Source organism: Thunnus albacares, chromosome 18, assembly GCF_914725855.1.
Source record: "Thunnus albacares chromosome 18, fThuAlb1.1, whole genome shotgun sequence".
NCBI classification, from domain to species: Eukaryota; Metazoa; Chordata; class Actinopteri; order Scombriformes; family Scombridae; genus Thunnus; species Thunnus albacares.
Window position 1 is genome coordinate 605,001 of NC_058123.1, and position 21,958 is coordinate 626,958.

At 36.4% G+C, this 21,958-nt stretch overlaps 3 protein-coding genes across 3 annotated transcripts in view; all 3 read left to right on the forward strand.

Annotated features, from left to right (window-relative positions):
- The window catches only part of LOC122968135, a 9,722-nt gene extending 9,199 nt beyond the window's left edge, over positions 1 to 523 (forward strand). Inside the window, exon 3 of the mRNA XM_044333134.1 lies at positions 1 to 523. This exon is cut by the window's left edge and continues 2,471 nt beyond it. The gene's annotated coding sequence lies outside the window, so the exon portion shown is untranslated.
- LOC122968122 (NACHT, LRR and PYD domains-containing protein 12-like) overlaps positions 1 to 8,625 on the forward strand; it is a 311,421-nt gene extending 302,796 nt beyond the window's left edge. Inside the window, exons 9-13 of the mRNA XM_044333107.1 lie at positions 248 to 312; positions 5,999 to 6,172; positions 7,133 to 7,306; positions 7,828 to 8,002; positions 8,583 to 8,625. Coding sequence (XP_044189042.1) covers positions 248 to 312; positions 5,999 to 6,172; positions 7,133 to 7,306; positions 7,828 to 7,987 — 573 coding nt within the window. The 3' untranslated portion in view covers positions 7,988 to 8,002; positions 8,583 to 8,625. The remainder of the gene's footprint in view (positions 1 to 247; positions 313 to 5,998; positions 6,173 to 7,132; positions 7,307 to 7,827; positions 8,003 to 8,582) is intronic.
- The window catches only part of LOC122968117 (interferon-induced very large GTPase 1-like), a 124,383-nt gene that overhangs the window by 36,666 nt on the left and 65,759 nt on the right, over positions 1 to 21,958 (forward strand). The gene's annotated exons all lie outside the window — the stretch shown is intronic.

Sequence of the window (21,958 nt, forward strand, 5' to 3'; positions counted from 1 at the left end):
GTGGAGTCATGAAATCTCATTTGCTTCTGTTTGATGAGATTTTCTTCACATATATTTGAATCATACAGCTTGTAATGATTAGTTTAATATTTCAGATGACACAAGTTATTTTTGAGTGATTGCAGTATATTGTGTTATTCTACATTAAATCATATCCTGCTTGATGCATTTTTCTGTGAATCATGAATAAAATCTTAGCTTATCCACCCATCTGAGAAAGCTTCTGCTGAACTACAACAAGCGGCAGGTTTCAGGAGTGACATTTCTGTGTAATTTTCTCGAGAGTCCACACTGTAGACTGGAGACACTGAGGTCAGACAACTTTTTTTTCAACTTTTGTGATGAGATTAATATGATGTGAAAGTTATTGTGTTATTCTACATTAAATCATATCCTGCTTGATGCGTTTTTCTGTGAATCATGAATAAAATGTGATCTTGATGAAACCAGTTTGCTCAGAGTGTCTTCACTGGATCATCAGCTGCTTTCTGAGTCTGTTGAAGCTTCTGCTGAACTTTGTTCATTAAATGTCTGTTTGACTTTACTCTGAGCAGCAAGTCTGACAGAGACTCAAAGAAAACACAGCTCACATCATCATAATGAACATATCCTGAAGAATATTAGATCCACTCTGGATAATGATGTTTTCTGTAGTGACCACTAGATGGAGCCACAACTGATGTGGACTGAAGGAAACCTGAGCAGACTGAACTACAACAAGTCTGTCATAACACATTCAAATCTATTTAATCTGCTCCATGTTTACTTAACTCAGTATTCAACTATAACTGAAACACCACTAATAACATATTTTAATTCAAGTCTTCACTCACCTTTAGTTTCCTCCATCAGAGAAATCTACAAACTTTCCTTGAAGCTGTTTGTGTCTCATGTTAAAGTTCAGGACAGTGCAGAAACTACAGGGCTGAAACTTATATTTCATTTGATTAAAAAAGCAACATCCTCCCCAACTGTATTAATATTTCTGTTACTCTTCCCTAAATATGTTAAATAATATATATCTGTATATAATCTGTCTTTATTCATTAAATGTTTGTTTCTCTTTATTCTGTCAGAGACTCAGTGGAGAAACAGACACCAACATCATATCTCATATTAAATAAAAGTATCATGAGGAATATCTGATAAACTGTTATATGACTGTTATTGATTTCTGTATTGATCACTAGATGGATCCACAACTGATGTGGACTGAAGGTTAGGTTCTTTATTACTCAACTCTTCACTTTAAAGGACGAGTTCACCTGTTTCCAGTGTGTCTTAAACCAACAGTCAGGAGCCCAAATGAACATTAAAGCTGTTTTTCTTGCTGTAATCATTCCTCCTGTTCATACTGACCATTAGAAGATCCCTTCATAATGACCTTACAATGGAAATGATGGGGGACAAAATCTACAGTCCTCCTTCTGTGCAAAAATGAATCTCAAAGTTAATCTGAAGCTAATATGAAGCTTCAGCGTCCAAACAAGTCAAATCAAGTAGATATCTTTCAACATTACAGTCTTTTTAGTGCCAAAGTCTTTTTGTGGAGCTCATTAACATTTACAAACTCGGAACCAAAAGATTTCTGCTTTGATTTCACAGATTTTGCTTCTTTCTTCTCTGAAAACTGTTAATAGTTCCATGTTTTTACTGCAGATGTGTTTGAGAAATAAACATTTCAAACTCCACATTGACTGTATTTTATTCCAAAGATGTTTGCCTAATAAATCCTTTTTAACACAGAGCTGTTTTCTTTATATTCTGAATCACTCTATAAAATGTTCATCTGAATTAGTGATGGAGCCTTTTTACCCATCATGCATCACTGTCACATTAAATCCTCAACTGAGGACCTTCACATTGTAGATGAAGACAAAAAACAACCTTTACCCGTCTAGTTGATCTGATTATAATAAACAAATCCACCTTTATAACTGTGAATATTCTGCCTCATCACACCTCACTACAGCTATTAACTTGTATAATAAAACTGAAAAAAGCAAATGTCATCAAGAGTAAATATGGTAGTTTTTATTATTATCAGCCTGTTATATTAAAGGTGCACAGTGCAGACTGGATGAACTGTGGTTAAAGCTCCTGAAAGCCAAACAGAGAGAGAAACGTTCCAGCGTTCTCAGAGTGATCAGACTGTAAACTGAACAAACAGCTGTGGAGCTCCACCTGCTGGACGGAGGGAGTCACATGTTACTGACACAGAAGACAAATTTTTATCCTTTTTATTCCCTTGTCCTTAGGGTTAGGGGTTAACCACAGTCATAAATTAAATTAAATACAAAGCAGTTTTTCTTTAAAGAGTACAACAGTGTATATACATAATAAAAAGGAATAAACACAGCAAGCTGTTTTACATCAGACACATCAGTTCTTACTCTGATTAAATGTCAGTACAGGATCCCAAATCTGATGGAACAAACTTCCTCTGTCTTCATTCTAACATCTGTCCAGGTGTGATGTTTCATTTCTCTCAACCACAAATCAAACGTACAGAATCCATTTTCACACTCAATCACCGTCCCAAACACAACAGCCATTTTTCATATTTATTGTCCAAAGATAAGGAGCTTGTTGCTCTATGACAGGATCAACATTTGACTTTTAGCAGTTTGATAAATAAAGGTCCTGATCTTGATGAAGATGTTGGAGCGGTGAAGTGAAGATGATGAGAGCGCAGACGCTGAACAATACAGTCAATGTGCCGTAAAACCAAAACTATGCACAGATGACATTCTGTATCTTTAAAGGACACATTTTGTTTTCTTTTTGTAAAGTCTCCAGATTTTACAAACTGCACCATAAACGTTATAAATCATTTCCTGTAAGTGGAAACAGAAAAGTGTCTGAGTGTGTGAATGCAGATTATAATCCTGTAGTTTATGTAGAAGGTGAATCTGGCACACGGCTACAGTCGGACAGGTTGGTGCAGTTCAGAAGGCTGATAAAAGGAACGCTGTGATTGGTTGCCTCGGGCGCTCTTCTGTTTCCATCATGACTGAATGTGTGTGAAGCTGCAGAGGAAGAATTAAACAGGTTAGAACTCAAACACCTCGACTACAACTTCAACTTCAAACCTGATTAGATTTGACTGCAGCTGTGAGTGAGAACAAGGTAAGACATGACTGTTTTATTTCTGTTTCACATCAACTTACATGTTATCAGTAACAGGAGTCAGGATGTGATTTTAGTGGTTAATGTGTAAAACATGAGTTTATATGAACATAGTTTCATTCAGGTGTAGAGTCACAGCTTCATCACAGAAGTTTTGTTTCAGCTTTCAGCTTCTCAAGTGTTTGTTTACTTTAAACTGATGTAGAGCTGAGTGTAAAAGTGTGTTTTTATAGATGAATGTCTTTGTGTACATATCAAATCTTTAAATCTTTATTTTTTCTATTCAAATAGATTTTTAAAAACTCTGACAACTGAATGTTATGAACGTTCTTTTATATTTTCATTTGATTTGTTGAAATGTGAATTGTATTAATGCAAACTAATAATTCAAAGCAGATTTTTTGTATAACAAAAACAGAAGAAGAAGTTGGACTATTACAGTTTTCATAATAATTCTGTTGATGTGTCAGTTTAAGTCTGATGTCATCTAACGTGTAGAAGCTCATATTGCTGGTGTTACCATCCCATTATCATTTGTCTCTAAATATTCTTTTAGGTTTTGTTTTAGATCATGCACTACTGCTGTATTTGTCAATAATGAGACATTCAGCCTCCAGTATCTAAAGTTTTCTTTACCTAAATCTATATTTAATATGACAGGGGCATGATCGCTCAGTGTGATTGCTTCAATGTGACAATCTATTAGTTAATATAAATATTGTTGAGAGATGAAAAAAAATCAATTCTGGAATAACTGTTATGGACATTGGAGAAGAAACTGAAGTCCTTCCCATTAGGGTTTTTAGCTCTTCAAGGGTCAACAAGTCCTAATTCAGAAGTTATATCATTAAGTATCTTGGTTTTTTTAGTTTGTGGTCCCTTTTCTGTTGGTGTTTTATCTAATTCACTATCTTGCACAGCATTAAAGTCCCCCCCCCCCCCCCCCCCCCCCCCCCCCCCCACCACCACCACGATCATGCCCCTGGCGTTGTTGGCAATGATATTTGCAATTTCTTTGAAGAAGTTCTGATCAACCTCATTTGGGGCATATAAATTTACAATAGATATCTCCACATCGCCTATGCTGCCAACTACCATGACAAACCTCCCCAGTTTGTCCTGGATAACATTTTCTGAAGAAAAGGCTAATGTCTTATTTATTAAAATTGCTACACCCCTTTTTTACCAAATGAAGCATAGTATACATGGCTTACCCATTCCCTTTGTAATTTCTTATGTTCTCCTTCTAGCAGGTGAGTTTCCTTCAACCCACAGGCATTATAAGTAGTTATAATCAGATTATTCATATATTTAAAATAGTGTTTTTACCATGGTCCCTTACTGTTGCTTTCAGCTTCAATATAATACACCTGCATCTGAGATTCAGTGTAGACTGCACATTTGTTACAAAGACAGAATTTAACTTTGAACATGTTAGAACCCCAGTGACTGAGGCAGCAAATCAACCCCAAAACATCACTTCATCTTTTCTTCTATAAATATAGGGTTGGTGTCATTTACCAAAAAGCTCTAATTTTCATCTGTCCAAAGCACATACTCTCAGAAGTCTAGTCTGGCTTTTTTGTGTCTCCCTCTTAGAATTGGGGTTCCTCTACTATTCAGCCCAGCTCATTCAGACAATGACAGATGGTGCGATTTGAAACCATCGTACCTTGAACTTGAGGATCAGCTTGGATCTGTATTGAAGTTTTCCTTGGTTCTCTGGCGACCATTCAAGCAATCCCTCTGTTCAATAATCTCAGGCCAATTTTCCTCTTGCCACCATGTCCAGAGATGTTGGCTACAGTTCCATGGGCCTTAGACTTCTTAATAATATTGGCAACAGTAGAGTGAGTAAATTTCTCCTTTTAAACCAGCTGTATGAGTGATTAAAAGATTGAAAACACCTGTGATACTATTTAAAACACAATAGTCTGCTTAAAGTATCACTCCAAATCAACAATTTCTTACAACTTTCGAAAGAGTATTATTAATAATTTTGTCCAGGCTATTTTAGAATGTCTTTGTAGAATAAGCATGAGTTCAGTTATTTTCACAACGTTTTTGTTTTGTTCCACTGCAAACCAAGCATAGATATGCACTGATAATGAACTATTGTTCAACACTGTTCAGGGTGAATGGTGCATTATTTTAATGAAATGCAAGGGTACCAATGCTTTTGGCCATGTCCATATATAGTGCATGCTGTGAAATGTGTATCTCTTTACATTAGAGATGCTGCACTGATGTGAAATTTCAGGGTTGATAACAACAACTGATAATTACCTGTTTGTTGTTACTGATACCAATATGATAAACAATATTATTTATCTTAACACCATGTAAATTATTTTGTAAGTTACACTGGCCTTGTGCAAACAGGCAGCAACACATAGAGCAGAGGAGAGAAAGGCAAGAGAGGCAAGACTGTGTGGACTACTATAATTTACTCTAAAACCATGTCTGTGTTGTTACTCTTAGTCCTCTCCTGACCTTTAAAAAAATCCCTGTTCACAACTGTGTGAACAACAACAATAGTTACATTTTCTTATTTTTCAGTCAATAAAATATCAGCCACTGACATATCATCCTTCCATTACATACATGCACACTATAAAATGTACAAACTAAGTGTTTTCAGCTTGTATTACAGCTGCTTGTTGCCAAAATTGCAACAACTTTGAGATAGAAAAAAACTTGGTGCATTTACACTCATGAACACAGTTATTCTAAAAGATGTTAAATTTTAGTTTGTCCTTCACCTTTTTAGTTCTAATACAAATCCAGAAAAAGAACTGCAGGATTTTGTGACTTTTGACAAAGTTTTGACAGTCAGCATTTTATCATCATTATTATCTGTTTAATACAGGCTTACTAGCTGTGGACTATCAGAGAGTCACTGTGAAGTTGTGGCCTCAGCTCTGAAGTCGAGCACCTCCCATCTCAGAGAGCTGGAGGTGAGTAAAAATAACCTGCAGGATTCTGGAGTGAAGCTACTTTCTGCTGCACTGGAGAGTCCAAACTATAGACTGGAGACTCTGAGGTCAGTTCACTGACTTTGTTTTCCTCTTGGACATCATTTATTTGCCCAGTTATTTAAATACATAAGAGAACTTTCATATTTAATTTGATTCATTTGTTTTTCACTAATCACTACAAATGTTCAAAGTCCAAAATGCATGTACAGTTGGCATCACTTTGAATTTAGTCTACAATTGAAATGATCTGATATTTGTAAGAAAACTGTCAAAATTATTGTACAATTATCTGTTAGACCAATTTCATGTTTATGATTTTAATGGGAAAATAGATCAAGACTTTTATTGCATTTTCAGCAATGCCTTTTATATTAAACGTTGAGAACACAACAAGAACTTATACTTAAAGTCTCATACACAGTTTAAAAGTCTCATACAGGAGTACAGACAAAGAAAGCAAACCATATTCCAAATGCAGTTTGTATCTCTAGTCATGTCTGAGCTGCCACAAACAACAGGTGACACGTTAACATGTACATGATGCTTCCTGCCTGAAAATGATGCCATTTAGTGTAGCTGCACCACCATTCATGTGAAAGTCTAGTACAATGATGATGAGAGTACATCTGTGACTAGAAATAAATGCCTCAGGTGGAGTAAAAATATTTATTTTTCTGTAATTACTCAGGTTGTGTAGTGTCTTTAATGAAATTACATGTAACTGTTACCATTTACAGGAAGAAGATAAATAATAATGCACAAGCTTTTTAATCCAACATGTCTAATTTGATTGATCTGCATTGACATGAACATGTGTCTGAATGTTGTGTTGACATTTGTATGATTTCTGTAGAAGGCTGACATGATGATGTTCCACAATAACATAATGATAAAGTCAACCTGCTCATTTTAGTTAAAAGCTCATTGATTAGGATATAGTAATTTTGAATTATACATTTAAAACCTGAAAACATCTGATTGAATTATAAATTAATTTTTATCTACATCATTTATTCTTCATTCAGATTGAGTTTCTGTAGTTTGTCAGAGGACAGCTGTGCTTCTCTGGCCACAGCTCTGAAATCCAACCCCTCCCATCTGAGAGAGCTGCAGTTGAGCTACAACAAGCTGCAGGATTCAGGAGTGAAGCTGCTGTGTGATTTTCTGGAGAGTCCACACTGTAGACTGGAGACTCTGAGGTCAGACATCATTTTTACTTCGGTGCTGAGATTAATATGATGTGAAAGTTGATAGTATGCTAATCCACACTGAGTATCTTAATGGGAAATTCTGCTTTCTTGTTCAGTGGTTTAGTCCATTGACTGTGTCAGAAGAGCTACATTTTAAAACTCTTGATCTAACAAACAACCCTACACTGGCTAATTTACTCTAAAACACTTGAACTGATACAGCATTTAACCGTTTTTGTTTCTTTAAAATAAAAATAAATCATGAACATCAGTTAGTAAAGTTTTAGTCACTGGTGGAGTTTAAGAGGTGAAGTAGCAGCATGCTGTCATTAAAATTAATGAGAGCCCTTTTTCACAGTTTCTTTTGACAGTTTTTGACCTGCATCCTGTTGAGTTCAGGTGTTTGGAGTGTCCATTTTCTAAACCTATACATTCTAAACCTTCTTCAGCTCTTAATATATCACTCAACATTATTTTCAAGTAGACCCTCTTTGCACAAACATTGTTTTAAGTATTTATTCTTTACTCAGATTAAATCTATGTGGGCTATCAGTGATCAGCTGTGATTCTCTGGCCTCAGTTCTAAAGTACAACGCCACCCATCTGAGAAATTTTGGAGTTGAGCTACAACAAGCTGCAGGATTCAGGAGTGACGTTTCTATGCAATTTTCTCGAAAGTCCACACTGTAGACTGGAGACTCTGGGGTCAGACAACTTTTTCTTAACTTTTGTGATGAGATTAATATGATGTGAAAGTTGTGGTGACAATAAACTGCAGACATAAAGCTAATATTATGCTAATCCACAATTAGTATTTTGAAGGGAAATTCTGCTTTGTTGTTCAATGGTTTATGATTTGTGGTTCATTGACCGTGTCAGGAGATTTTGAGCTACATTTTTAAAACTCTTGATGTAACAAACAATCCTACACTGCCTAATTTACTCTAAAACACTTGAATTTATATGGTATTTAACCTTTTTCTTTCTTTAAATAAAAAAACATGAACATGAGTTAGAATAGATGGAGTCACTGGTGGAGCTGCAAAGTGACTTTAAGTCACTGTGTATTTATTGAAGTAGCAGCATGTTGTCATAAATATTAATCAGAGCTCTTTTTAAATGTTTATCTTTTTTAACCTGCATACTTCTGGGTTCAGGTGTTTGGACTTCCCATATTCTAAATTTCTACATTCTAAACCTTCTTCTCTGAACAGATTATGAAACACTGAATGATCTCAAGCCAAATAATCTGCTTCTAACACTACATCATTTATTCTTTTTTCAGATTGAGTTTTTGTAGTTTGTCAGAGAACAGCTGCGCTTCTCTGTGTGTTCCTCTGGATCTGACAGCGTATCATCAGTGTATCTGGACTGCTCTGTCCTTCTACACAGTCTCTGCAGACAAAATGAGACTACTCCACTTAGCCACCTCCTCCACCCTCCACCTGCTCTTGAATGAACAGCAGGGGCTTGTTTAGAAAAACTTCTAAAAGTCATGTCTTTGTATTTAAGTTTAAATTTGATCTAAAACTGAGATCTCTTACCTTTTTACTTTCAAACATGTGACCATCTGTATCTGTTGAAACTGCAGATAACTGCAGAGTCATTTGGCACTATAAGACTTATGGCATCTTTACTTTAAGTAAAGTCTATAAATTAAAAATAAAAATGGTTTGGTCCCACTGAGTCCAACAGAGACTGAAAGAAAACACAGCTCACATCATCATAATGAACATATCCTGAAGAATATTAGATAAACTCTGGATAATGATGTTTTCAGTAGTGACCACTAGATGGAGCCACAACTGATGTGGACTGAAGGAAACCTGAGCAGTTTGAAATGATACTACAACACAGATAAAGTGTTTAAACTGTAGAGACCTCAAGTAGTACTTCATGGGTATTGCAGTACTCAACTACAAACTATAACTGAGATGGCACCAAGTTATATAAAATGTCAAAAAATTTTAAATTCACGTTTAAACTCACCTTCAGTTTCCTCCTTCAGAGGATTCTACAAACTTTCCTTGAAGCTGTTTGTGTCTCATGTTTAGAAATCCCTTTATAGTTTAAAGGAAACATGACAGAGCAAATTATTCCTCAAAGGTAGAAAAATGCAAAAATAAATAAATGAAAAAAAAATCAATATCAAAAGAAAAATAAACAAACAAAACAATTAGCAGTAAAGTTTCACATTATGCTTCTTGAAGACTGAACAAGTTGTAAATGTTTAGAAATATATAAAAATATTTCTCATAAGTAAAAGAAAATGACTTGCATGATAACGTAAAACTGTAATGACTGTTAAGAGTTTATAAATGTGATTGTCTGTGATGCTGCACACTGACCAACATGGACTCTGTCTCTACCTGGTGGACAGGAGGAGGAATTATTTAATTATAGATTCAATTCAACTTTATTGACAAAACAGCAGCAGCAGAATGTACCAGAGGACATTTACTATATAATGAAATAACAGTGTGTTTAAGGGCAGTATTGTTGAGTGAATTGTTAAATTCTCTTGTTTTATTCTTACTTTTTTCTTTGCCTCTGATGTGTTTTTGTCTTCTTTCTTTTTTTCCTCTGTGTGTAAAGCATTTCGGAGCAACTGTGTAAAGTGTTTATAAATAAAGTTGAGTTGAGTATATAAAATATATTTCACATGTGCCATCCTGTTCAGAGGTGGAAGTACTGAGATCTTTAACTGAAGTAAAAGTAATATTAGAATGAAAAAAATAATTTTAAAATTTAATTTTAACAGTAAAAATCCTGCATTACAAGTCTATAAGTCTATAGTCTATAAGTCTAAGTATAATCAACTAAATTTACTTAAAGTATCAAAAGTAAAAGTATCATTATGCAAAAAACATTTCCTGCTGGACACCAGATGTTACACAGATGTTAAACAACAAGGTCACTAAGGTCAGCAGAAGATTATCAGTATCAATACTAGATCGACCTGATCACAGATTTGATTTTTACTGTATTTGACATCCATGTCAAGTAAAAACCATGTGAAATGTTGTTTCACATGTGAAAATTCACATGACATCAGTACATTTTTCGATTTTCAGATATTTATAATATGTGAAATGTGAAAAAATCACATGTGATTTTAAATGTAATATCACAGGTGAAAAATTCACACAGAGACTGGATAGATTGATTAATTCATTAAAGGCCCCTCCAGACATGTTTTAACACATAAAATACTCGCTTGTAATAATCATTTGTGTCTGATATATTTGTTTGTTTTTTTTTTCACAAAAAAGTTCACTCCTTCATCCAGAATCTGTGAATCTGTAAATATTGTTGATTTCTAAAGTTTTCCTTCTGGACACCAGATGTCTCCTTCTTCACCGTAAAGTTCATTCTCAGTGTTTGTACACTGGAGGCTTCAAATTTCCACATCACACTTATGTAAGTTGCTTACTGGACCATGATTGGCTCCAAATTAGTTGTGATGTCACAGAAACCTGTTTGTATGTACACGTTTAATCTTACATACTGTTCATATTCTGACCCTGCACAGTATATCCTCATAATTAGTCTCTATACCAAACATCTGAACCATAAATCTATTTTTCATTCATTAAAACTAATACTATATGTGATTATCGTTGAAATGTGCTATACAAATAAACTTTCCTCACCTTGCCTTGCCTTTATCTTTCAGAGAGCAGAGAGAATATATGCTCAGGGTTTTATTGAGGTTTAATGGAGAAAAAACATTCACATTTTAACTATATTATGGTCTTTTGGTATCATAATATTTTTTTATTGAATGTGAAGAATGCAACAACATTTTTGAATTTTTGAAAAGATATGGATTGAATTTAACCCAGGATACCCTCAACAGTATGTACAAAAATGTGTATCTGCTGCACAAAACTTTAAAAAAGGAAGCAAAAATATTTAAATTTTTGTATATTCTGAGTCACTTTAGAAAAAGTCATAAAGTTTGACAGAGATGTGTTTGGGGTGTTTTCACTGCTCTCCGCTGTACAAATGTATTGTACTACAGTATTGTGTTGTTTTTGTTGTTTGATGTCACCTTTCGGGGTTAATCATGATGTTAAAAATATCTTCATCATAAACCTTTTTTAAACTGCAGAAATCTTTAAGTTGTGTTATTATGCTGTTATTAACTGCAGTATCGAGTATCTGCCTCTTTTTAATGTGAATTAATATATTTATACACGTTACCTAATTTCTGTTAAAGTTGTATTTATTAATTGGTTGGGACAGTGTGCAGTTTTAAACATAAATGATGCACTGCACTGGTGTTAGCTCCAAGCTAATTTGCATCCGCAGTCCCCCACAATCAGAACATACAACAGCACAAAGCATAAAACACACAGAACACATCATACAAAATACAAAGCTACACATAACAGCACATCACATACACCTACAATGTCAATTAGAAATTAATAATGTTAACTCAAATTAAAAGCAAGACTACCTGCACTAATGAGAAAACCATAGACGGAGTTTAGCCTCAGTGGTCACACAGCTGATTGGTCTTTAGTAGATTTTTTAATTTGGCCTTGAATGTATTGATTGAACTGCAGCTCTTCATATCATCAGGTAAACGTTCCACTGAGTTGTGGCTTTCACAGAGAAAGCTGACTGCCCAAATGCAGTGTGATGAAATGGTACAATGTTGTATAGAGGATATTCTGGAGGATCTAATAGAACTTACTGAGTGAGTGAACGCAAAGTCACATAGTGGAGGAAGACGAACCATTTAACATTTTATAAACTAGGCACAAATGTGAGAATAATCTAAAATTCTCAAAGCTCAGTAAATTATAAATTTTCTCCAGTACCCTACAGTGATGGAAATGCATTGGTTTTTTGTCCAGAGTTTTTAGAGTTTGTTTGTATAAGGACTCAAGAGGTTTTATGGCTGTTTCTCCAGCCTGCCCCCAACATGTGATGCAATAAGACATCTGGGAAAGAATCATAGCTGCATAAATATCTGCTGCGTCCAAAGAGAGACAGTTTCTAATATGTCTAAAATTTTCTAAGTTGTACTTTATGGTTTTAACCCTTTTTTAACATGTATCTTAAAGTTCAAATTTGGATCCAGTGTTACACCAAGATATTTAAAATCAGTGACTATGTCAATCTTTCTCGCTGCAGGTCACTTTTAAACACAACGTTGTGTTGTCTTTGAGATAAATGAAATATATTTTACAGGATAATAAACACTGTAGAAACTCTGATGATACTGCAGATCATCTGCTTAAAAAAAACTCAGCTTCAGGCTTCTGGAGCGTTTCATAAATGTCTTCTTCAAAGTTCAGCTGACCGAATGCAACAAGCCAAAGACACAAAATAGATAAATATATAATATGATATAAAATCAACAACACCTCCCTCCAGGACACCTCTCAGGCTCTGTGCATTTAGTCTGTTACTGAGTTTTAATAAATCAGAGCTGATGACTTGTCAGGATGGAAGTTTTTGAGTGTCATCATGCGTTCAAGTGTTGTCTATAAAACTATGAGATGAAAGAATGAGTTTGTTCAGAAACATGAATAAAGCTGCAGATTTACATAATTTACAAGATGAAACTGTTGAAGAGGAGACTGTCAACACTCACACATCAGTTCTTTAAAATGGCTTTTTAATTGTTTTTATTCTGTTATATTTGTTTTTCTTTTTTGATATTTTACTTATTTCTGGATTTTATATTAATCTTTAAGTTTTTATGTTATGTACTTTGAGTTACTTCCACTGCATGAATTGTGCTTAATAAATAAAAATCTGATTGATTGACTTGAAAAAAATCTTAAAAAGTGAAAATCACTTACTGCACTGTCAGCCCAATGATGCTGATATCTAAAATGTTTTCACTTAAATATTATTGTGCTTTCTTACAGTGTAGTGTGATAGTCTTTATCTGCATGGTGGCTCTGTACTTTGTACTAACACTATAAAATGTACAGTGCACTATCCTGACTGTATATATGAACTGTTGTGTACTAACATGCAACATGAGGACTGACAGACTAAATAAACTGACTGTGGAGTTCAAATCACTTCAAGTCTCTTTTTATCAGTAAATATAAACAGCAAGTGAAGAGTCATGGAGTCATGGAGTTCATTTAACTAAAGATAGACAGAGATGTCTGGCACTAAATATCTTTATTATACAGCTCTCAGCTCATGGTAGTGATGCCAGAGTTAAAGTGGCTGATAGTATGTCACTCTTGTTCTGTTAGTATTGATTCTGAGTGGTTTTATCACTGTGGATTTTAACAGGTGAAGCTCTTATAAACAGTATGTCACTCATGTTCCACATGTCATATTCCCATTCTTATGATATATGCACTGCTTATTATACTGATGCTGTGTGTGATTCATAAACAGATTATCACTCTCATGTCAGTGGTGTACTGGTGGTGTGCCACTGTTGTTTCAGTGTTATAATGTTGATTCATGGTGGTAATGAGTGTCTGTATATTATAATACACAGTGGTGTAACTTTGCTCAGTTACACTCCACTGTAACTGGCCAGTTGACTCTGCACTGTGTGTAATTATGTGGATGAATGATGGATGGGAGGCTGGCTTCTATTTCTGTGCTGCCATTGATTGTCTGGATAGAATCAGATTATATGTACTGGTCAGTCATACAGTCGGTTCATACACAGCACATTAGAAAAGAACAAGTTGTTTTAGCAGAATGGCTGGCTAGCTAGTTTACAGAGGCCATTTTTTCCAAATTTAGCACTCAAAAATGTGTTACAGTCACTCCTAACACTTCTCAATAGCATTTAATCGAGTTACACCACAACGGTATTCATACAGAGGACATGTTGATATTAATACACAATATTTATGTGCAGTGCTGAGCTAAGCAGCTGACCTCAGGCATTTCTATCACGGACTGGCAAAGTTTCACAGTGACTGTGCTGCTTTTAACTACTGTGAGCCAGTAACTTACAGGGATATATGAATGTATGGAACTAGATCAGTCTCATATATCTGATTCTTTTGCTGATCATATTTTCCCCACTTAGTGGCACAGACACACATAACATGTCATTAATGTGGAAGTTCTTCAGAGTAAGTGAAGAAGACACAAAGCTCACAGTTTGTAATACCTTTAAGTCCAGAATAAGTTGTGGAGGAACAAGCTTGGAAACATTTGGAACAAATAACTCAATCAGAAACTTAAAAAAATCATCATTGCGGTGAACATGCCCAATTTCAAAAACAAAAATGTAAGTTATTTAAGTAGTTAATGAACATACAACTGGATTTCAATATTCCATTAAAGAAAAGTTACAAAAAATGTTTGTGTATTCTGTCAAATATAGTTCTTAGAATGAAAGCAAATACATAAAGAAAGAAAGAAAATCTTTCAAACAGCAAACAGAAAAGTCTCCAGCTGTGATTTAAAGAACTGAGAGTTGCAGCAGACCTGTAGTTTTCTGGGAGTTTGTTCAGATATGTGGAGCATAAAAACTGAACGCTGTTTCTTCATGTTTAGTTTTGACTCTGTGGACAGAAAGCAGACCTGATCCAGACCACCTGAGAGGTCTAGATGGATCATAACGTAGCAGCAGATCAGAAATGTATTTTGGCCCTAAACCATTCAGTGTTTTATAAACCAACAGCAGTATTTTAAAATCAATTCTTTGACAGAAAGGAAGTGAAGTGACGGGAAGCTATACCGTAAAACGTGGGCTGTATTATAAATTGTTAGCGAAAATTCTGGCACATCCAATCATTGATTTGTTCATTGCACTTACTCAGTGCTTGTATTGGACCATAGTCCCCTGCTGATATGGTTATATAAATTTGTGTGTCATCTGCATAACATATTTTGTTGTTTTCCATAATCTGAGCCAGTGGGAGCATGTAGATGTTGAAAAGAAGAGGCCCCATAATGGAGTCTTGAGGCTTTGCATGTTATTGTTGTCCGCTCAGATGGGTAATTACCATAGACAGTAAAAAATATGGACGTAGCCACCCACTGGTTTCTGAAGAGCGGTTTTGAAGCTCAATGTGGGTGGCTCTGGCCATTGCCATCTTGGCAGTGCCTGACTCCGCCTAACTCCTGGCTAATCCAAAATGGGCTTAGCCAACTTTTGCTGAAACAAGTTCAAATTTATGGCTTAATAAAATTTAAACAGGTGAGTTATATAAAGATCTCTGAAAAGTCAGTGAAATGAACTCTGTTGAACTTTGGAACTGAGAGCAGATCCCTGAATTATTTTGTGATGCGTCTTTGTTTCTCTCCACAGCAGCAGACTGTGAAACATTCAGACTGAAGTTTTACAATCAAAGCCAAAAAGTTCATCTTGTTCAACAGACTCTGCAGAGGAAACATCTCCACACACGAGACACCAGACTGTCCTCCCAAGAAAAGTTTAGTTCTGAGCAACATTCAGAAAATGGCCTTGACCAGACGGAGCAGGGGACAACTTTCTACTTTTTCTGTTATACAGAACAAATTTCACGATAGTGTAGATCCATACAGAATATTATTTACAGAACGTGTAAATAGGATGAGAAAGATTGCAGATGAGCTGCAGAAGGTTACTACGGAATATAAAGACACACGGGAGAGATTGGCGGAGGGCCTGGAGGCAGGACTTGTTACAGGATATGTTGGACTTGGATTGGCAGCACTTACAGCTCCGTCCACTGGAGGTTTGAGCTTAGCAATATGGAGAGCTGCAACAGCAGGTTCTCTTGATGGAACAGCTACTGGTCTTCATCACAGTATAACAGGGATAAAAAATGACAGAAAAATGGCAGCGCAACAGGAACTGACGGCAGAGTTCTGGACGATTGCTGAATCAGGGAGCAAAGACCTGGATGGTATAAAGAAGGCTTGTGAAGACGTAAAGACACGATCAGACGGAGCTGAGAGAGAAGAAATAATCAAACAGGAAATCCTCAAAATAACTGAAGCTGCTGTTAAGCTTTACAGTTTTGGGTAAATTATAGATTTTCTGTATGAATAATTGCACAATATGATTTTGGATTATTTTCTAAGATTGTTTGATCATCATTTATTATTTTATTGATATGTTTCTATGTGGAACATTGAAGTTGCTTCTTCATGTCCTCTTTGCTTCAGTACAAAGTGATTTTACTTCCTATCTGCCTTCGTTTACTTCAACCATCTACGACATCATTAAAATGCTGCTTACATGTTAATAATCAATAATATGATTGATGATAATATAAAACTCTCATTCTGCACTACCAGCACTTTTACTTTTACAGTACATTTAGTAAAGTTTTTAATGCAGTATTTTCACACAGTTGTATTTGTACTTTTACTGCAGTAAAAAGTCTCAGAACTTCTTCCTCTGAACAGACAGAAAACTTTATAAGAAAGGAGGAAGAGGAGGAGGGAAGGATGGAGGGAGAGATAGAAAGGAGGAAGAGGAGGAGGGAAGGATGGAGAGAGAGATAGAAAGGAGGAAGAGGAGGAGGGAAGGATGGAGAGAGAGATAGAGAGGAGGAAGAGGAGGAGGGAAGGATGGAGGAAGAGATAGAAAGGAGGAAGAGGAGGAGGGAAGGATGGAGGGAGAGATAGAAAGGAGGAAGAGGAGGAGGGAAGGATGGAGAGAGAGATAGAAAGGAGGAAGAGGAGGGGGGAAGGATGGAGAGAGAGATAGAAAGGAGGAAGAGGAGGAGGGAAGGATGGAGAGAGAGATAGAAAGGAGGAAGAGGAGGAGGGAAGGATGGAGAGAGAGATAGAAAGGAGGAAGAGGAGGAGGGAAGGATGGAGAGAGAGATAGAAAGGAGGAAGAGGAGGAGGGAAGGATGGAGAGAGAGATAGAAAGGAGGAAGAGGAGGGGGGAAGGATGGAGAGAGAGATAGAAAGGAGGAAGAGGAGGAGGGAAGGATGGAGGGAGAGATAGAGAGGACGAAGAGGAGGGGGGAAGGATGGAGAGAGAGATAGAAAGGAGGAAGAGGAGGAGGGAAGGATGGAGAGAGAGATAGAAAGGAGGAAGAGGAGGAGGGAAGGATGGAGAGAGAGATAGAAAGGAAGAAGAGGAGGAGGGAAGGATGGAGAGAGAGATAGAAAGGAGGAAGAGGAGGAGGGAAGGATGGAGAGAGAGATAGAAAGGAGGAAGAGGAGGGGGGAAAAATGGAGAGAGAGATAGAGAGGACGAGGGGAGGAGGGAAGGATGGAGAGAGAGATAGAGAGGAGGAAGAGGAGGAGGGAAGGATGGAGAGAGAGATAGAAAGGAGGAAGAGGAGGAGGGAAGGATGGAGGAAGAGATAGAAAGGAGGAAGAGGAGGAGGGAAGGATGGAGAGAGATAGAAAGGAGGAAGAGGAGGAGGGAAGGATGGAGGAAGAGATAGAAAGGAGGAAGAGGAGGACTCCCTCCATCCAACAGGTGGAGCTCGACAGCTGTTTGTTCAGTTTACAGTCTGTCAGCTCTGTGTGAAGCTTCATATTATCTTCAGACTGTGGATTTTGTCCTCCATCACTTCCATTGTAAGGTCATTATGAAGGGATCTTCTAATGGTCAGTATGAACAGGAGGAATGATTACAGCAAGAAACACACTGACTGTTGGTTTAAGACACACTGGAAACATGGTGAACTCGTCCTTTAAAGTGAAGAGTTGAGTAATCAAGAACACATGAAGCACTACTTTATGTTTCCTTCAGTCCACATCAGTTGTGGATCCATCTAGTGATCAATACAGAAATCAATAACAGTCATCTAACAGTTTATCAGATATTCCTCATGATACTTTTATTTAATATGAGATATGATGTTGGTGTCTGTTTCTCCACTGAGTCTCTGACAGAATAAAGAGAAACAAACATTTAATGATCAAAGACAGATTATATACAGATATATATTATTTAACATATTTAGGGAAGAGTCTAACAGAAATATTAATAAAGTTGGGGAGGATGTTGCTTTTTAATCAAATGAAATATAAGTTTCAGCCCTGTAGTTTCTGCACTGTCCTGAACTTTAACATGAGACACAAACAGCTTCAAGGAAAGTTTGTAGATTTCTGTGATGGAGGAAACTAAAGGTGAGTGAAGACTTGAATTAAAATATGTTATTAGTGGTGTTTCAGTTATACTTGAATACTGAGTTAAGTAAACATGGAGCAGATTAAATAGATTTGAATGTGTTATGACAGACTTGTTGTAGTTCAGTCTGCTCAGGTTTCCTTCAGTCCACATCAGTTGTGGCTCCATCTAGTGGTCACTACAGAAAACATCATTATCCAGAGTTGATCTAATATTCTTCAGGATATGTTCATTATGATGATGTGAGCTGTGTTTTCTTTGAGTCTCTGTCAGACTTGCTGCTCAGAATAAAGTCAAACAGACATTTAATGAACAAAGTTCAGCAGAAGCTTCAACAGACTCAGAAAGCAGCTGATGATCCAGTGAAGACACTCTGAGCAAACTGGTTTCATCAAGATCACATTTTATTCATGATTCACAGAAAAATGCAGGATATGATTTAATGTAGAATAACACAATAACTTTCACATCATATTAATCTCATCACAAAAGTTGAAAAAAAAGTTGTCTGACCTCAGAGTCTCCAGTCTACAGTGTGGACTCTCGAGAAAATTACACAGAAACGTCACTCCTGAAACCTGCCGCTTGTTGTAGCTCAACTCCAGCTTTCTCAGATGGGTGGATAAGCTAAGATTTTATTCATGATTCACAGTAAAATGCATCAAGCAGGATATAATTTAATGTAGAATAACACAATATACTGCAATCACTCTAATAGAACTTGCTAGAAAATAAAGAACATGAATGAATACAAGTTTTCCCACATGGCCTGTGTCATCTGAAATATTAAACTAATCATTACAAGCTGTATGATTCAAATATATGTGAAGAAAATCTCATCAAACAGAAGCAAATGAGATTTCATGACTCCACTCAAAAACACAAACATCAGAAAGTTGGATTCACGTCCAACACAGCAGAATATTTCTACATTCTGTAACATCGTCTGAACAAACGCATTCAAATGAGAAAATCAATCATGTTTAATAAAGTTTAAATGAACTGACTTCTTTAGATGCTACAGGAGACTTTGTGTTAGTTTGAGTTTCAATCAGACTTTGGATGAATGGTTTCAAACACGAGGAGGCATCGCTCCATCTAATTATCTCTACTTTTATCAGCCGCTCTGCTGTTACTTTCCTCATCTGTAGTCTTTTGTCCTGCACGTGTGAACTTGTTTTAAAGCTGATTAGAAACCTGCTTTCTCACATACATGGCAGAGAAATCTGAATCAGGTTTCTCTGATCCCCTACTCCAACTACTGAAAGCAGCTCTTTTCTTCTTGTTTCTTGGTTGCTGAAGTGCAGCTGAACACACTGATGTTGTGTTTTGATCTGATGACTGAAGCTGAGAGCAGAAAAGAGGCTGAACTATGACAGGAAGTGATGTAAAAAAGAGTATTGATAAGAAGAAAAGCAACAGCTGCTGTTACTGTGAGACAGATTCTGACTCTGCTTTGACTGATGTGGATCAACAAATGATTCTCCTGTAATCTGAACAGTGAAGTGACGTCGATAATTAAACATTAAACTACAAGAACAAAGAGCAACAGAGCTTGCTGTTTCTCACAATCACACATTTCACATTTAAAAGATGATTCAGTTATTTTCTGTTGTAGTTTTTACATCAACATTGTAATTAAAAGGATTATAATGAAATAATGTTTGTGATGTTTAAACATTTATATGAACAGTGTAGAGCTTGTTGTCTACACAGCTGTCTGATGTTGTTCATCTACTTCATTGTATCTTTAACTGCTGTTAGTTTAGCAAACATGTACTGCAGCCCTGCTTTGGTTCCTTCATCCCTTCGACGTCTCATCTCCTCCAGCTTGTTGACCTTCTCTGTGTCTCTTCTCTCCTTCATCTTCTCAATCAGGACGTCCAAGTGGACATGAGTGGACAGCGAGTTAACATTCAGGGCGATCTGCTCCAGATTAAGACCATGTTGGTAGTCCTCATCCAGCCAGTCATTCATCTCTTTGTTAAATTGTTGCTCGTCTCTTTTAAGAGACAACAACAGATCATTGATATTCTGTTGCTTTGTATTTATATTTTTTTTCATACTTCTCTTTCACATCTTCAAGTGTCTTTTTAACTTTCTTGGTCTTGTTCACATACCTCCAGGTTTCTTCACATGATCTGATGCAGGACATTTCATGTACATACATGATGTACAGCAACCATCGTTCATGACCTCACAATATGAGGGACTCCAGGCCCATGTGCATCCAGGAAAGTGACAGTTCTCTTCACAGACTTTACAGCAGGTAGCTCCTTCATAAAACCACAACCACCGATGACCATCGATAATTTCTTTATCTTTGTAGACTTCATCAACTTCTACAATGAACTCTTTGTCATTCTTCTTCATCTCTTGTTCATATTTCTTCAGAGCTTCTTGAGCTTCTAACCCTTCTTGAGATCTGAAGCCATGCAGTTAGAAACATTTTTGAAAAAGCCCGTAGGAAGAATATCAAGGCAGCAGGAGGAGGATTTCAGATGTTGTATAATGTTCTCCAGATTTTTACGGTTAATCAGATAGAATAGTGTCATACTGTTTGAATTGATTTTAAGTGGACACAGGGACAACGATATGAAGATATCATATCATATGGTTCAGGTATTGGATCAACAACATGATGGTTTATAGAGACTTCATTTCTTGTTTGACTGTAAAGATTCTGATTCTTATGATGTTAAAAGAATAAATGTGTGTGATTGATGATAACGTTGATCAGCTTCTTCTTCTTCTTCTTCTTCCTCTTCCTCTTCTTCTTCTTCTTCTTCCTCTTCTTCCTCTTCTTCTTCTTCTTCTTCTTCTTCATTTTCTTCTTCGTCTTCTTCTTCTTCTGTGTTCCCTGTATTTTGACTTTTGATTGAGTTTAATTAGTCTGACCAGCAGCTGATTTCTGGTCGGCATGTTAGTTGTCCGCCAGTTATCGGTTGAATTTCTATGTAAAATAATTTAAAGTCCCATTCCACTTCTTCTTGTTCCATCAGCTGGATGTTGTTCTCTTCTCTGTGCAGAGTTTGTTTTACCTTCATCTGCTGAAAGTTTCTGAGTCCATTGAAAATCCAATTTTAAGGGGCGGGGCCTATGAGCAGGATGTGTGACATCACAAATAGTTTGGAGCCAATCACGGTTCAGTATTCAACTGACACAGTGTGATGTGGAAACTTGAAGCCTCCAGTGAACAAACACTGAGATGAACTTCACAGTGAAGGAGGAAACATCTGGTGTCCAGCAGGAAAACTTTAAAAACCAACAAAATTTACAGATTCACAGATTCTGCATTTTAATGAAGAAGAAGAAGAAGAAGAAGAAGATGTAATTTGAAATAATTGAAAGTATTTTACAGTACATTTAGCTCATAATACTTTTGTACTTTTACTACGGTAAAGTTTTTAATGCAGTATTTTCACAGTTGTTATTTATACTTTTACTGCAGTAAAGAGTCTCAGAACTTCTTCCTCTGAACAGACAGAAAACTTTATAAGAAAGGAGGAAGAGGAGGAGGGAAGGATGGAGGGAGAGATAGAAAGGAGGAAGAGGAGGAGGGAAGGATGGAGGGAGAGATAGAAAGGAGGAAGAGGAGGAGGGAAGGATGGAGGGAGAGATAG